This window comes from Piliocolobus tephrosceles, chromosome 5 (genome assembly GCF_002776525.5).
Source record: "Piliocolobus tephrosceles isolate RC106 chromosome 5, ASM277652v3, whole genome shotgun sequence".
Taxonomy (NCBI): Eukaryota; Metazoa; Chordata; class Mammalia; order Primates; family Cercopithecidae; genus Piliocolobus; species Piliocolobus tephrosceles.
The window spans coordinates 35,318,364-35,336,024 of NC_045438.1; the positions used below are offsets into that span (position 1 = coordinate 35,318,364).

Sequence of the window (17,661 nt, forward strand, 5' to 3'; positions counted from 1 at the left end):
CAGGAGGATTGCTTGAGCCCAAGAGTTCGAAACCAGCCTGAGCAATATAGCAAAATCCAGTCTCTACAAAGAGAGAGAGAGAAAAAAAAATTAGCTGGTGCCTGGCATAGTGGCGTGTACCTGTAGTCCCAGCTACCTCAGGGGGCTGAGATGGGAGGGTCATTGGAGCCCAGATGTCAAAGATGCAGTGAGCCATGATGATGCCTCTGCCCTCTAGCCTGGGTGATAGAGTCACCAGAGCAAAACTCTGTCTCAAAAAAAAAAAAATTAGAACTATGATATAGCCATTAAAAAAACACTTTTGGATTCCATAAAAATAAGCCAAGGCCAGACACAGTGACTCAAATCTGTAATCCTAGCAATTTGGGAGGCCAAGGTGGGTGGATCACCTGAGGTCAAGAATTCAGGACCAACTTGAGCAACATGGTGAAACCCCGCCTCTACTAAAAATACAAAAATTAGCTGGGCATGGTGGCGGATGCCTGTAATTCCATCTACTCAGGAGGCTGAAGCAGGAGAATCACTTGAACCTAGAAGGTGGAGGTTGCAGTGAGCCGAGATTGCACCATTGCACTCCAGCCTGGGCGACAAGAGTGAAACTCCGTCTCAAAAAAAAAAAAGCCAGGAAGGGCTTTTACGGGTGTTTAGCATGATCACATAACAATCTAAGGGTCTCACAGGCCAGTGTACAGCAATCTCCTGGAACATTTGACAGGTAAAAACTATCATCCAAAGTGCTTTAATGATGCCTTTGATCCCAGCGCCGAGCCTATGACTATGTGATCACACAGCTACAATGAGGTCTGAATCATCATTACATTCTGATGCCTTCATTATGGAGAGCCTACTGTGATAAATAAAAAATGGCTTAAGGAAGAAACTTAGTATGCCAGGGTATGCCCATCGTTTCACAGTAATGCAATACTAATCTTCAGAATTATGACAAGAATTATAACAAACACTTGGTGCTTATGCTATGTCAAGTACTGCTCTAAGAACTTCAGTATTAACTCATTTAATCCCTGTAACGGTATTACCAATATCCCATTTTAAAAAGGAAGACACTGAGGAAGAGAATGCTTACATGACATGCCCAAGATCCCACAGGTACCAAGTGGTGGAGCTGCGATTGGAACCCAGGCAGCCAGACTCCAGAGACCTTGCACAAAATAGTAGGTTACAATTACCCCTAAATAATTAGTGTTAGTTTTGAGCTTCAAATCTCACAGTCTCACACATGCTCAGTTTCCGAATAATCTTAAAGAGAAATCAAAGATACTCTTTTTTAGGGATCAGTCCCATCCAACGTCCCCTACTGATCTTTTCATTTTGGCCTTGGACTTCACAGTTAGAAACACACTAGCTGCAAAGAGGAGAAAATGAAAGGAAATCATACTGCCAAAGGTAAGCCCTCCCAGAACAAGCTTCAAATCACAAAAGATGGCACAAAACCTCAGGAGCAGGCATGAATGCAACTCAGAAGTGCCTGTAAGCTGGGTGTGGTGGCTCACGCCTATAATTTCAGCACTTTTGGAGGCTGAGGCAGGAGGATTGCTTGTGTCCAGGAGTTTGAAACCTGCCTGGGCAACATAGAGAAAACTCATCTCTTCAAAAAATAAAATTAGCCAGGCATGGTGGCATGCACCCATAGTCTCAGGTACTCAGGAGGCTGATGTAGGAGAATTGCTTGAAACCAGGAAGTCAAGGATGTAGTGAGTCATGACTGCGCTACTGCATTCCAACTTGGGCGACAGAGCAAGGCCCTGTCTCAAAAACAAAAACCAGAGGTGTCTGTACACATTTCAGTGTGTAGAGCCAGAGATGATAATTTTAGCTGATAATCAAAGCACAAGTTGAATAATCCTGCTAAGAAAAAAATGCACAGTAAAAACCGCAGAGGTTACCAGCTGGGCCTTGGGCACAGCAGCATGGGGTGAGAAAGAAGAGAGGTGAAAGAAAGAAAAGATTAGCCTGAAGGGTATTAGCATCTGGTCACACGGAAGGGAGAAGGTCGTACTTGGGTCAACTATTTATAGATAGAAGAAACAAGCCCCAGTCTCCAGAGCCAGGGACCTGGTGATTAGAGGTCAGGAGTCACTAGAAAGATCTCTGGGAAATATGTATAATTTTCTACGAAATACTTAAATATCTACCCCAATTTAACCTTTCCTGGTTTTAAGGGGCAGGATGGAGAGGAAGGCAGTGTGAGAGCTAAGCAAAGTCGAAAAAAAGAAAGTTGAATGGTCTTTTCTCTCACTGCACATATTCATACAGAAATGTGCATACATGTGGACACTGAGTATATGTGTGCATATTTGGCTATTCAATTGTACTCATACCTGTATTCACATCTGTATTTCCTTCAAAAAAAGTCCTGGGGCAAAAATAAGAGATAACTTGAGTAAATTCACTAGATTTAGGGCAATTGCCATTATGATTTTCCATGTGGTTTCCATAAGCAAGGTGCACACACTTGACACCACCCACCACAACGGTCAAATGGAAGGAATACAATAGGAAATGGTTCTGAATCAGTAGTTCTCAGCACTGATTGCACACCAGACCATCTGGGGAGTTTTAAAAACACTGCCACCTGACTCCCATCCTGCAAGATCCTCAGATAATTACCTTGGATGCCACCTGGGCATCCTGATATTTAAATGGTCCCCAGGTGATTTTAAATCACTGCCAAGATTGAGAGCCAATGATGTGAATCAGTGATACTCCAGCACATGGGCCCAATGATCATTTCAACAACATAACCTTAGGGTCAAGGAGTGACCCATATTTAAATGAATCCACCAGGCCTGTGGTGAAGGCTGTCACTGAACTAATTTGGAGCATGAATAGAAACCAATCCAGCTGGAATGCAAGAAGTAAGTAACCAGGTCCTGGCTGGTGTGCCTGCCAGCCCAAAGACTTGGGTCAGGAGCTTCTGAGAACCAGAAGCCTAGGTTTGAATCTTGAGAAGCAGCCAAAAGTTTTGCTACAGGAACACATCTTACGGTCAATTATTATGCACATTATTGCAAACAAGCAAGCTTCATGATGAGGGGTGGAGGTGCTAAACGAAGGGCTCCTTTCTAGAATTTCATCTTGACAGTTAAACATTCAACAGTGTTGGGGAAATAAGTTTTATATTCAGAGGTTATGCCATAGTGAAGGACAGTTCTCTTTACCAGAAAGCCAACTCCAAAAAGAAAGCTTTCGTAGGATTTAATTTTAAAAGTTACAGAAGGAGAAATTTTAAGATACCCCAAATCTCAATACGCTAAACTTAAAGATATATCATTTATTAACAGTGCCTATAAAATGTAGTTCACATATGCTAAGTGCACTGCTCCCAGCCTCCTCCCTGCATTGTTTTACACCCTGTGCTCGTCTGTACCATCTGGTCAGGTGTGTCAATCCTCCTTGGCACTTTCTCATGATTCTTTTTTTCACAACTATTCCTAAAGGAGCATCAAGGATGAAGAACTGTTGAATGCAGTTCTTCTCACTGTCAAATACTACATATTACTCTTCAAATCAAAATTCAAAGTGGGGCCGGGAGTGGTGGCTCACACCTGTAATTCCAGCACTTTAGGAGGCTGAGTTGGGCAGATCACTTGAGTTCAGGAGTTCGAGACCAGCCTGGCCAACATGGCAAAACACTGCCTCTACTAAAAATCCAAAAATTAGCCAGGCATGGTGGTGGGCACATGTAGTTCCAGCTACTCGGGAGGCTGAGGCAAGAGAATCATTTGAACCTGGGAGGCGCAGATTGCTCTGAGCCAAGATCATGCCACTGCACTCCAGCCTGGGCAACAGAGCAAGACTCTGTCTCAAAAAATATATTTACAAAAAAAAATTTCAAAGTAGTTCCTAATAAAAAAAACCTTATAGATCTTTTTCAACAGGCTATTTCTCAAGTTAAAAAGATGCTAAGGAAAATAATTACTGAAGAGAAAATCCAAATGCCATTTAAATATGTCAACCGTAACTCATAGTTTTACAAGAGCTAAGAAAGCAAAGAGGTAAACAGCATCACTGCTAGAAAACTAGACAAACACTAAAACTGAATTTTATAAAAAAATAATAAGCCTAAATACCATTAACATTTAGCCTATGGAACCTCAGACCATGAGGAAGTGATGAAACGTCCAATGATAGACTATCAAGGCTTTACAAAGCACTGTATCTGAGAACTGGTAAGTATTCAGTTTGACAATACAAAATGTGCCAATAAGGAATTAATCAGGGTAATAAACAAGGTATATGACCAACATGTCTAGCTTTCTAACAACAAAACAAGTTATTTCCAAGTTCTAGAAAGCCATATCTCAAGGGATTAGAAGACAGACCATTAAGGAGGAAGAGAGAACTTGAATTGGCAGGGACTGGGCTATATAATGGCACTTCCGTCCATAATCAACTTCAGAATGCATACTCCGCAGGAAATAAGAGATACTATGGCTCTTCAAGCCAGCAACGGTGTGTTAAAATTAAAAAAAAAAAAAAAAAAGAATAAAAGAAATACTATGGGGAACAAAGAATGAGGGAGAATAAAAATATGAGCGCCAAATACAAACTCCATATTATACCTGGGCTCTGGGATCAACACTACCTCCAGGCTTTCCTAATTCATGTGAGCATGGGTTAGCATTAAAAAGGCACTATTTTACTTTGAGGTGATTACATTGCTTTACTCAAAGAACTTGGTGGAATGGCTAAAGTTTTAAAAACAAACAAAACTAACAATGCTAAGTATGAGTGAGGATGCAGGGCAACCAGAACTCACATACGCTGATTGTAACAATGTAAAACCGTTGAGACGCTCTGGAAAAGTTTGGCCATTTCTTATAAAGTTAAACGTACAGTTACATGAATCAGTAATCCCACTCCTAGGTATTTACTGAGGATAAATGAAAACTACGCTCACACAAAAACCTGTAGGTCATAATTGCCAAAACCTGGGAACAACTCAAATGTTCTTTGATAAACCATCTGTGATACTTCCATACAATGGCAAACTACTTCATCAAGAAAAAGGAAGGGACTACTAATATGCACAACAGTGTGCCTGAATCTCAAAAACATGATGCCAGGTGAAAAATTCAGACTCAAAAGGTTACGTAATGTGGGGCTGGGTACGTGGCTCACGCCTCTAATCTCAGCACTTCGGGATACCGAGGCTGGTGGATCACCTTTGGTTGAGAGTTCAAGACCAGCCTGATGGGGTTTCATAGAAACCCCTTCTCTACCAAAAATACAAAATTAGCCGGGTGTGGTGGTGCATGCCTGTAATCCCAGCTATTTGGGAGGCTGAGGCAGGAGAATCGCTTGAACCCGGGAGGCAGAAGAGGTTCCTGTGAGCCGAGATCGTGCCATTGTACTCCAGCCTGGTCAACAATAGTAAAACTCCGTCTCAAAAAAAAAAAAAAAAAAAAAAGGTTACACAATGTATGATTCTACTTTTATGACATTCTGGAAAAGGCAAAACTAGGAACATGGTAAACAGATCAGTGGTTGCCAGGGGTTAGATGTAGGAAGAGAGTCTCACTACAAAGGTGCAGCATTAGGGAATTTGGGTTGGAGGCAGAGGACTCTTTGGGATCATGTTAACAGTGGTGCTTACATTACTCTATACATTCAACAAGAACTAAAAAACGAAAAGAAAATGAGTAATTTTTTTGTACATAATTTTTTTATTTATTATTTATTTATTGAGACGGAGTCTTGCTCTGTCGCCCAGGCTGGAATGTGGTGCTACTATCTCAGCTCACTGTAACCTCTGCCTCCCGGGTTCAAGCAAATCTCCTGCCTCAGCCTCCTGAGTAGTTCGGATTAGAGGTGTACGCCACCACACCTGGCTGATTTTTGTATTTTCAGTAGAGACAGGGCTTTGCCATGTTGCCCAGCTGGTCTCAAACTCCTGAGCTCAAGTGATCTGCCTGCCTCAGCCTCCCAAAGTGCTGGGATTACAGGTGTAAGCCACCGCACCTGGACTGTACGCAAATTTTTAAATAAATTTTTAAAAATCCCTCTGCCTATTCAAGGATTTGTAATTTTTCCTTTCACCAGCAAGCTTTATGGGAGGGTCTATTAAATTGGCTACCTTTCCTTCCCAAACTGCTTATCTAATAATCACTTATAATCTGATGTAGCCCCAACTCCTGCACCAACAACTGAAATTCCTCTTCTGGGGTTGGTCAGTGACTACTTGTAACCAAATGAACAGCTTTTTATAAAATGTCTTCATCAGTCTTTGAATCCCTTACCTCTCCATCCTTCTCAGCAGGTGTGACATTGCTCAGCTGTGCTTTTCCATCTGTCTGCTTTGCTGGTTCTTCCTCCTCCCACGCTTTACACGTCGTCTCACCCTTCTGTGGTTTTTCTGAGCTCTCCTCACTCCCAAACCTTCAGTCATTATTCCTTTATGGGTGAATCCCAGAGTCCTGACCTCTATTTTTCTCTTTTAGTCCTATACTTCCAGTTGCCTTTTGAACATTTCCACTTACAGATCTCTCTTATACCACACATTTTCATATCTAAAGCAGAGGGTTTTTTTTCCTGTTTCTCCCACCAAAACCTGATTCTGCTGGACACAGTGGTGCATGCCTGTAGCCTCAGCTACTCGGGCAGTTGAGCCAGGAAGATCACATGAGCTCAGGAGTTCAAGTCCAGCCTGGGCAACATAGCAAGACCCGCCCCCCCACCTCTTTGGGGTAAAAAACAAAACAGGTCCTCCTCATGAATATTTTCCAATAAGTCAATAAACCAAACTCAAACTTGGAAGTCTCGTATGTCACCTTTTTACGTGCAATCCTTTGACACATGCCCCTGCAGAACCTTAATTGTCTCTTCCTATTGCCATGCTAACGACTGCCTGGATTTCTGCTGGAATCTCAAAGTTGGTGTGTATGTCACCGAACTCTTCTTCAGCCCATCCTCAAGTCTACATTGCTACTTTGAAATGAGGACCGGCTGAGTAGACCTAGCCCTTCATTGATCTCCAGAGATTTGGCTAATCTGGCTAGGCAGATGTTTCTCATGTATTCTCATCCCTCCAGATGCACCCTTCCTAAAGCAGTAAAAGAAAAAAAAAAAAAAAAAAAAATCAATAGAAGAGAATGACTTTCCCAGAGGCAGGAATTTTGCTTTCATCAGCTAAAGGCACAGCTGAGCTCTTGTTAGAACTTGCAATCAAGATTTCAAGATTCATGGGTACAGAACTACCTGACTATGCCTGCTTTAATCAATATTCTTTATTCTCAAGCATCCTCACTTCCCCCCACTACCCCACCCCAGAAAAATGTACTAACCTCTCAGTTTGGCCTTCAGCCCTTCCACAATTTGGCTTCAGTGAATAGTCATTCCTAACTGATCTAGGACTTTCGTTGAGCTTTACACGTGTCAATATGACCAAAATTTTGCACTTTTTCACATCTGCACCTTTGTTTTTCTCCTTTTCTGCCATCCAATTTTATATCCCACTTACCCACTTTTAAAAGTTTATTTTATATTTTTTAAAACAAATTTTTTAAATTTTATTTTATTTTTGTGAGTAAATAGTAGGTATATTTATGTGGTACATGAAATGTTTTGATACAGGCATGCAATGTGAAATAATTACATCATGGAGAATGGGGTATCCATCCCCTCAAGCATTTATCCTTTGTGTTACAAACAATCCAATTACACTCTTAGTTATTTTTAAAAGTACAATTAAGTCACTGTCTATAATCACCCTGCTGTGCTATCAAATAGTAGGTTTATTCTTTCTTTTTGTTTTTTTCAGACGTGGTCTCGCTCTGTCGCCCAGGCTGGAGTACAGTGGTGCAATCTCGGCTCACTGCAACCTCCACCTCCCGGATTCAAGTGATTCTTCTGCCTCAGCTTCCCAAAGAGCTGGAACTATAGGCGTGCGCCACCACAGGCTAATTTTTTTATTTTTAGTAGAGATGGAGTTTTACCACGTTGCCCAGGCTGGTCTCAAACTCCCGGCCTCATGTGATCCACCTGCCTCAGCCTCCCAAAGTGCTGGGATTATAGACGTGAGCAACTGCTTCTGGCCTTTAAAAAAAAAAAAAAAAAAAAAACGAAACAAAACAAAAAAACCCATTAACCATCCCCACCTCCCTGCCACCTCTCACTCCCTACCCCACTACCCTTCTCGGTCTCTGGTAACCATCCTTTTATTCTCTCTGTCCATGAGTTCGATTGTTTTGATTTTTAGACCCGACAAACGAGTGAGAAGATACGATGTTTGTCTTTCTGTGCCTGGCTTATTTCACTTAACATAAAGATCTCCGGTTCTACCACTTTTTAAAATTTAACTTCAGTGCTGTATCCGGTATGTTCTTCCTGCTGACCATAGCCGGAAGTGATTTCTCCTTCACTGAACTCTCATAACCTGCAACTGTTTGTTGGTGAATTTTGTCTTCCTTGCAAAATTCAAGGATCATTCGTTCAATAGCCTTCCAACCACCATAATGCTGAATATAAAGAAGGCACACATTTCTCATTCTAAGCCTCAATATTTTCAATTCTTACATCAATACAAGGCCTGAGTTTTTAAAAACAATTCTTCCAAATGATTATTTCTCACGCATTGGGAAGCAAAGATGTTAGAATTTTTTTTAGAGAAAATGCCAGTGTAAATAAACTGTGTAAAAATATTTCACACACGCCTATCAACATCACATAAATGCATGCTCCTGAGCACAACTGCCTAGTCTAATAATGTTTCCCCCTACTTAGCAAGATGTAAAGGTAACAGCCATACAGGATGGGAGAAAAGCTATCTAGCTACACAAATGAAGCATCTCTTTCAAACGGGACAAGCTTAATACCAAATTGTCATCTGAGCCCCTATTTGTAGATATTTAATGTAGACCCTGAGAGTTAAATGACACCTACAGGGTCACTTTTTCATATGGAAAAGTTCATGAAACAATGGTCATAAAAGAGGCCATGTTCACCACACACGTTGCTAAAGTGGACAAAAAGCCCAGTTCCAGATTCTAAGTCATGACTCACTTCCCAAAATATCAACAGAATTGACAGGTTATTGGTATTAACTTATTCCTTTGTGCATCAAAGTTTCCCAAATTAATCAAAAGCAGCTTTAAATTTGCTTTTAGTTCAGGAGGTTTTTAAAACAGGCTATCAAACTAGGAAATTAGTGCTGTACACTCGCTTTCCACAGCTCTTGAACATGAACATAAAATTAAATACACAAAGCTTGGATCGAGGCAGTTTTGTGAATATCATCCTCAAAAAAGCCTGAAGAAGGACTTGACATCCTCTAGTGGTGATGTCTTAAACTTGTTTCCAAGGCAATTTTTTTTTCCCCAGCTCTTGCTTAACTTTGGCTGTTGGCAAGAAAAATCTATTGGAAGAACTTTTCATCCTTAAAAAAAATAAACGTTTTCACCGCAAGGAATGTGATTTGACTAACTTTGAGAAGAAGATAAATATATACCCACAGAAATATAGTTTTTAAATGTTGGATTTATATAATAGCTTTTGGTACGCTTAAGAACGGTCTCATTTCATAGGCTCCACGCCACCACTGTCAATTCATCTTTGATACACGCACACACACACACAAAAACACACACATAATTCTGAACACATTACAGGTATCATTTTTATAATAACCTGATATTCTAACCTAAAGTGCCCTAAAATTAGACCAGTCTTTGTACAGAGACACCAAAACTAAGAACTATTTAAGAGTGGACTCGCCAGGTGCGGTGGCTCACGCCTGTAATCCCAGCACTTTGGGAGGCCGAGACGGGCGGATCACGAGGTCAGGAGATCGAGACCATCCTGGCTAACACGGTGAAACCCCGTCTCAACTAAAAATACAAAAAATTAACCGGGCGTGGTGGCGGGCGCCTGTAGTCCCAGCTACTCGGGAGGATGAGGCAGGAGAATGGCGTGAACCCGGGAAGTGGAGCTTGCAGTAAGCCGAAATCGTGCCACTGCACTCCAGCCTGGGCAACAAAGCCAGACTCTGTCTCAAAAAAAAAAAAAAAAAAAAAAAAAAAGAGTGGACTCTACCTTATAATAATGAGATCTAAAAAAATTAAAATTAATCCCTCAAGAAATGTTGCCATTTAAGGTGGCAATTTTCAACTCTTGATGGTAGTACAGGTTTCTCTGTCCACCGCCACCCACCCATCCCCCAATTCCATACACACTTCTGATGGTTTAAAAAAATGAGACTTGCAGTATTTGGATGTGTATAATGTGAAATATGTTCACCAGAATAAAGTGAGAATAAAGTGCTAAATTAAAGTCTCATATTCAGACATAGGTCATGTGTTTTAAATACATGGAATAACTTAAGTTGTTGAAATTCAAACAATCCCACTTGTTCTCTCAAAATAACTATCATCTAGATTCAAAAAAATACATTTACACCTTCCTTCTTTCTTTAGCACCTGCTGACACAAATGCTTCTGAACACTAAAAACATTAATAGTAATCTTGGGGTAGAAAAATAGGAAAGAGATGTGAGGCCAGAATTAAGTTTTCAGTGAAATTATAAAGTATAATTATTCAAGACCATATATAAAATGTGTCCTTTGGAAATTGAAGTTCTTAGGCAAAAGTGTGGAAGAAATGTTTTCTATGAAGGAGATAACAGCCAATTTAATTCCTTTTTTAATAAAAGAAAATATTACACTGACAGGCACATGGTTGATTTGCATATTAATTGTTGGAAGCACGGCCTGTTCCTTAACATGTTCAGGCACTGAATATGCTACAGTTTGTAGTTAGTTCACTTACGTCTGAACAAGTTGTTCATGTGCAGATTCTAGAAACTATTTTTGAGCACAAATTGACACTTAGCTCGCTAGAACAATGTTGTTTCACACGCAGTTACTGAGTCAGGGTTAGGCACCAAATCATGCTGTATATTTACAAAAGAGGACGCTGCTCCCCCGGGGCCCTCACTTGGGGAAGCCCCGTCCCAGCGTCTAGCTCATCAAATTCCCGAAAGCAATTACAAAGGCATCTCTTCTCCACCCCAAACCAAAATACTGATCTACCAATCTTGCAAACACATTAAGACAAACTCCCTACAGGAAGGAGCATGACTTAAAAATAAACAAGTTCAAGGTACTTTGTCAGTCTTAACCTCAAGTATCTTGGCTGAAGGGATTAAATCATAAGACGTTGGGTACCCAACCTCTTCCTAGCAATAGCAGATACATAATTTGCAAATACTGTTTCAGAGCTCTGTGGACATTTCACGTTAAAATAAGCATCCTTGACGGTGGGGAGACAGTGATTCTTACATTTAGGAAACAATTGCTTCCGATTGTGAGTGTACGGAAGTGGAAAACAGCTTGCAATTGGAGAGTCTAAGAATTGAATTTCTTTTTAAAGTAAGAAACTGCCTCACCGTCCCCATCCCCAAGTGTAGGAAGATACAGAAACAGCTTACTGGCCAAGAATAGAAGAGGGAACCAGTGGGGAGGGTTGGATTTGCAAGATAGCCTCTGGAGAAAAAAAACTACGAGGGAGAAAAATCGGCTTCATACTATGGAGAGATGGGCGGGGGTGGGAAGCCTTGCTGCTGGTCTTGGGGACGTGATCCCCTGTCCCCAGGTGTGCCCCTGGAGGTTGTAGGGGAGGGGCATCCTCAACACAGAGGCCTGACCACCAAATCCTGGGCTGCAGAGCCAACAATCCTCCTTTGGGCTCCTGAACAGACTGAAAACAAAAAACTCTCTAAGAACTCTGACAAGTCAACGAATGTCTGATCCCGTCAAGACCACACTCGCAACCCCGCACCATGCAGCACTGGGCCCCGGCCCTCCCGAGCTCGGTCCCCTTGGACGAGGGTCGTCGCCACTGCGGGCACCGGGTTGGGGGGCGGGCCGCTCACCCTGCGGTCCTGCCCCACACCGACCTCGCCGAGGAACCCCTGGCACCCGGGGCGACCAAGGAAGGCGGGAGGAGGTGCCCAGAAACTGCTCGTCCTGCCAATCGCACCTGGCCGACGACTCTCTGGCCGCTGGTTCGATCTGGGGGATACGATTTCCCATTCAACTGAATTAGACCAGAGCCCGCGGCGGGGAGGTCAGCGGCCGGGGTCTCTCTGTTTCCCCCCACCCGCCCGCAAACCCCGGCTCGCCTCCACCGGTTGCGGGAAAGTCGCAGTGAAGCGCTCGAGGGCGGCCGGAACCCCGGCCGGGGAGAGCCGGACGGTCGAGGCGCGGCGGCGAAGGGCGGGGGAACGCGCGCTCGGAGCCCCGGGTGCGCGGCGCGCAGGGCCGGTTGTTCCGGGCCGCGGCCGCGCGGGCGGGGAGGGGGCTACTGGCGCCGGGTGATTTCGGTGCCAGCCCGCCGGCCCCGCTCGCCGGCCCCTGCTCGCGCGCCCGGGACCCGCACTATCCCCGCTGCGAGGTCACCTGTTTCGCTCCGTACTGCGCCGTCGCCGCCCCTGTGGCCGTCGCCGCCAGCTCCTAGCTCCGCCATGGTGCTCCGATGACGCGCCCGGAGAGCCGCTCCGCCCTTTCCTCGGCTTGGCTCCCGCCGGCCCCCGCCTCCTGGGCCAGCGGCCCAGACAGGTGAGCGCAGTCTGGGGACGACGGAGGGCGGGGGCAGAGAGCGCGGCAGTCGGCTGCGGCCTGGGCCCAGCGCGCCCCCTCGCGGGCAGGTGCGGCGTGGCAGCCGCTCCGACCGCCGCGGCCGAGTCTCGGCTGGAAGAGCCGCGGGCGGAACCAGCACCTCTGCCCGGAGCTTCCGGTCGCCGCGGCTGACCCGCTGAGGGCTCCCGGAGATAGGGAGCGGGGTTGGCGAGGCTTGGTGGCGCCTCCTGGAGTCTGGGACGAGCGGCGGTCCGAGGAGCAGCCCAGGTGGGGCGAGGGTACGGAGACGCTATTCCCCTCCGAACTCTGAAGCAGCCAGGTCACTGTCCGCTCCGCGAGGGCTGGAGTTCACGGTGACAGCCAGCAGAGCATCTGATGCCACGTGGAGAGACGAAGTACATGGGTCGGATTCCACGCTGGGAGCTGGCCTGGATCTGCGCTTTAGGAAGCCACTGCGGACCACCCTATCTTGTCGCCAGGTCTTCGCATCTGATGAGCCTCAGGGCACACAAGTTAGAGAGGCTTGTGCCGGCTGAGGTGCCTTTTCTTTTTCTTGGTTTCCCATTAGTAAACGACCTTGTGACTTCTGGCTTACTTAGGAAGACCAGAAAAAAAAGGCAATAGGTAACCAATTTTTTTTTTTTTTTTTTTTTTTTTTTTTAAAGAAGCAGATTATTGGCCGAGGAAAAAACAATTTCGCCCTAAAGGATAAGCAACAAAATACTGAGGGGGGAAAAAAGCCTACACAAATGGAAACATACGGAACAAAATCAAGGAGCGACCAGTTCCGCATGGTTACACTAAAATGCACTCCCACACTCTGGCTTGGCTGAAGATAACCAGCAAGCTCTGAACAGTTTAAAACCCTTCCAAGGACTGCAGCAGCACTGGACACCCAAGAGAGTCTGAGAACAGTATTGGATTCTTGTTAGGGTTACAATTTTCACTATCTTTGCGTGCAAAACTTGCCACTCTGAACCCAGCGAACTATTTTTATTTGGTTTACTTACTGGCTTTCTGTTTGACTAGGTAGAGATTTAACTAAAGAACACTTCTGCTATGGTCTGTGATGATGAATTTTCCTGTAGTGCCATTTCTATAATGGAATAGGCAAACTGACCATTTAGAATGTGATATTCCTAAATCACATTCAAATCAGTCTTATCAGAGACTTCTAATAAATAAAAATAAAGCACCAGGTGGCTAGAGGTAGTTTTTGACCTCAGCTTGGGCCTCAGCAAAGATTTTTTTTTTTTTTTTTAACTACATTAAAACATCAGAGTTTAAGACACTTTTCTTTGAGCATGAGAAATACTCTCTTAGCTGAATTTAGAGAGTTGAACTATCCGGAAGAACCCCGGAGAAGGAAAGTGATTTATTTTCAACCTTCTGATTTACCACCGACTTAAATCAACCAATGGGTTGTTTCTTTGACAAAAAAAAAAAAAAAAGAGTCAAGACTTGTGATGTTTGTTTTGTTTTGTTTTGTTTTGTTTGGTGTGTACTTACTCATTGTCCCTTTCTTTTGATAACCTATATTTGTCTGCCACAAGTTAAACAAAAATAAATGAAATAAGGAACACACCAAAATCCTCGATACAAAATCCTGTATAGACAGTGTGTTCCAAACCTAAGGAGGTGTCTACAATGGGGTATGCTGCTGAGTGACTCTGCAGAGAATGGATGACATCTGTTAAATGTCAAACACCATCACGATGTACTTCAAGTTGTACTTTACTTGGAACATGGAAGCCATCTGTCTGGAGCTCCCACATCCATTTCAAATCTTCAGGGTTCCCCATTCCAGGGGAGGAGCTGAACCTCCTGACACTGTCCACTCCCCTCCTGCCTCCTTCAAACATCATCCCTTTTTTCTCCCCAATCCCTAAATGTTTCTGCATCCAGGGGCTCTACCCCAATAAACACAGCTAAGACTCTTTGATTCTGAAAATATCTTCCTTTAACTTCCCACCCTCCAGAATCTATTGTCGTATGTTTTGTTCACCAAAGGTAATAAAAATAAATGTGGATTTTGGTGCCATTATTTTTCAAAAAAAAAAGTTATATATATTGTCATGCCTATGTATACAAATCAAATCCTTATTTTTAAATCCATCATTCCCCTAGACTTTCTGCCCCTAGAGTTTCTACAGCACTTGATCCTCTAATCACCTTGCTCTTGGTCTACCATTGGCTTGGTTTTTCTCATTCCTCTGTAGCAGTCCTTTTGTCTTTGTTGACTCAGATTCTTCCTCCCTTCTAATCCCCCGGTATTTTTACCATCCCCAAATTGTAAGCCACAACCTTTTTATCTTTACTGTCTCTCACAGCCCTCATTTGCTATCGCTTCCATCCTGGATCCTGGTGACTCCCAAATCCTGAATATATACCCTTAATCTCACTCCTGACTTCCACTAACACATTCTGAATGGTCCCTGCACAGTTCTATCAAGATACCCTGCCATTAATTTAATATGTTCCAAACCAGATTAATTTTGCAATATATAACCAGTTTACACAGACCCCTCCCTTGCTCAAAAACCTTTAATAGATTCCCAGTTCCTATATAATTAAATATTAACTCCACCTCCTCACCATCACTGCCACCACCCCCTAACTGGGCCCTGAGCTCTCTACTACCCATTTCCACTTTTCACCTCTGTAACTCATATTTCTAGCCAATGGAGTTGTTCATTCTCCAGAATATCTTCCAAATCCCTGCTTTCTAGCCTTTGTTCTTGAAGCCGCTCTGCCCAAAGTGACTTCCTTCATCCTGACATATTTAATAATACTTTCCCTCTGAGGCCCAGGTTAAGGTTTACTTCCTCCATGAAGCCCGTTCTTCCTGCCCCGGCTTCCAGCATGCCTGTCCTTTGGACCTGGCCAGGGCTTGCTGGGCTTGGTACTTGTCCAGCTGTTAAAATAGACTAGGCATGAGTTATTGCAAATTTGCCTCCTCAATCTGATGCACATTTTTGGTAGTAGGGACTTTGTCCTCTACTTCTCTATAGGGTGTCCATAAAGTCTAGAACTATCAGTTATTTTATTTGCTCACAAGTTGCAGATGTTCTTGATGACATCATGTGCACCGCCTGCATTCTGAACTTGGTAGGCATGGTATATATCTTTTGTGTTGCTACCGTGCCTCACACACAGTGGACATTCAAATGGGTTAATAATAATTAATAATGGGTTAATAATAATGCCCAACTTTTTTATGTGGTGGCCTAGGGATGAATGAAACCAAGTATCCAATGACAGGAGAAAGAGATCAAAATGCAGTTAAAAGGAAACATTAGATCTACTTCTCCCAGCAAATTCCTGTTTTGTTTCTTTTGTAACACTGCCACCACCCCTGCATAACTGTTCTGTTTCAAATCATCTTTCTAGGCTCAGCTTTGCACCTTCCCTCCTCTGGAAAGCTTTCCTTGACCTCTTCTGACAGTAAATGTGAGTGCAGCACTGACTGCACCACTGTTGTTTCTGCTTTGTCTTGATTCCTTGACAAGAAACTTCAGGAGAAAGAACTGTATCTTGTTGGTGCACCACAATATGTAGTACCCAGTATTTAATAAATACTTTTGAATGAAGGATAAGTGATGACAATAGCAAGCATATCTCAGTGTTTACTATATGCTAAACATTGTGCTGAGCACCTCTCCTGCATTCTTTTGTGTTCTGAGTCTTGCTCTGAGTCTTGCTCTGTCGCCCAGGCTGGATTGCAAGGGCATGATCTTGGCTCACTGCAACCTTCACCTCCTGGGTTCAAGCAATTCTCATACCTCAGCCTCCCGAGTAGATGGGATTACAGGCGTGCACCACCATACCTGGCTAGTTTTTGTGATTTTAGTAGAGACGGGGTTTCGCCATGTAGGCCAGGCTGATCTTGAACTCCTGGCCTCAACAGATTCACCCACCTCGGCCTCCCAAAGTGCTGGGATTACAGGCGTGAGCCACTGCGCCCAGCCGTCATTTTCTTATTTACATCTCATAATGGACCTATGTGGAAGGTACATCATTTCCTCCATTTCACAGATGAGAAAGCTGAGACTTGGAGAAGCTAATTAACTTGTTCCAGGTCACAAGTTGAGTTACAGTTTTGCTTCAGGCCTGTGTGTGTAGCCTCCTGCTACACTAAACAAGTGATGAATGTTAACCATCTTGCTATTCCCTCTATAGAAAGGGGCTCTCCATTTCCCTCTCTAGCTGTTACCTGAAATAAGGAGGTGAGGCCTGATCATGTTAAATTATCTGTGAAACTAATTTTTAAAAAGGGTATCTGGGCCCCACCCCAAACCAGTAAAAACAGTTTTCCAGCTGGACACAGTGGCTCACGCCTGTAAATCCCAACATTTTGGGAGGTCGAGGCAGGATGATCACTTGAGCCTAAAAGTTTGAGACGAGAGTGAGTTGAACAAGTGAAACCATGTCTCTACAAAAAAGTAAAAAAATTAGCCAGGCATGGTGGCCCACGCCTGTAGTCCCAGCTACTTGGGATGCTGAGGTGGGAGGACTAATTGAGCCCAGGAGGTGAAGGATGCAGTGAGCTATGATAGTGTCACTGCATTCTAGCCTGGGTGACAGAGACTTTGTCTCAAGAAAAAATAACAACAACAAAAAAACTCAGTTGTCCCAAGGTGGTGGCATCAATATTTTTGAAAAAGCATCCAAGTCATTTTAATGTGAAGCTGAGTTGAGAATCACTGGCCTAGATTGATCCTAAAAGCGTTTCAAACGCAAACCTTTCCATAATGGAGCCTTCCATAATGGAACTGTCTTCTTTTGTGCCTGAGACCCAAAATTCTGACAAATGGCTAATGATGTTGGCCTGGGAATGTGTTATGAACCATGTAGGGACACAGGATCATCTGCTCACAAAGACAGGGTAGGAGGAAGGTGCCAAGGAAAGACTGTATCATTGAAGATTTGGTTTAAGATGGGTACCTTGATCCTATATACGGTCAAAAGAAGCACTTCACCATTAGAATTGAGAAGATGAACTGTGGCTGAATAAACAGCTTACTCTGTGTTTCAGCATAAGCCAAATGACATATCATTGAATTTATAC

The 17,661-nt window shown here is 43.5% G+C and overlaps 1 protein-coding gene across 2 annotated transcripts in view; it reads right to left on the reverse strand.

Moving 5' to 3' along the window:
* The window catches only part of MAP7 (microtubule associated protein 7), a 219,560-nt gene extending 203,160 nt beyond the window's left edge, over positions 1-16,400 (reverse strand). The window contains exon 1 of one of the 2 annotated variants that reach the window (XM_023190972.1): positions 12,414-16,400. In XM_023190972.1, coding sequence (XP_023046740.1) covers positions 12,414-12,480 — 67 coding nt within the window. In that variant the 5' untranslated portion in view covers positions 12,481-16,400. The remainder of the gene's footprint in view (positions 1-12,413) is intronic. The other variant, XM_023190974.1, reaches the window with a different exon arrangement.
* Positions 16,401-17,661: the final 1,261 nt, after the last annotated feature.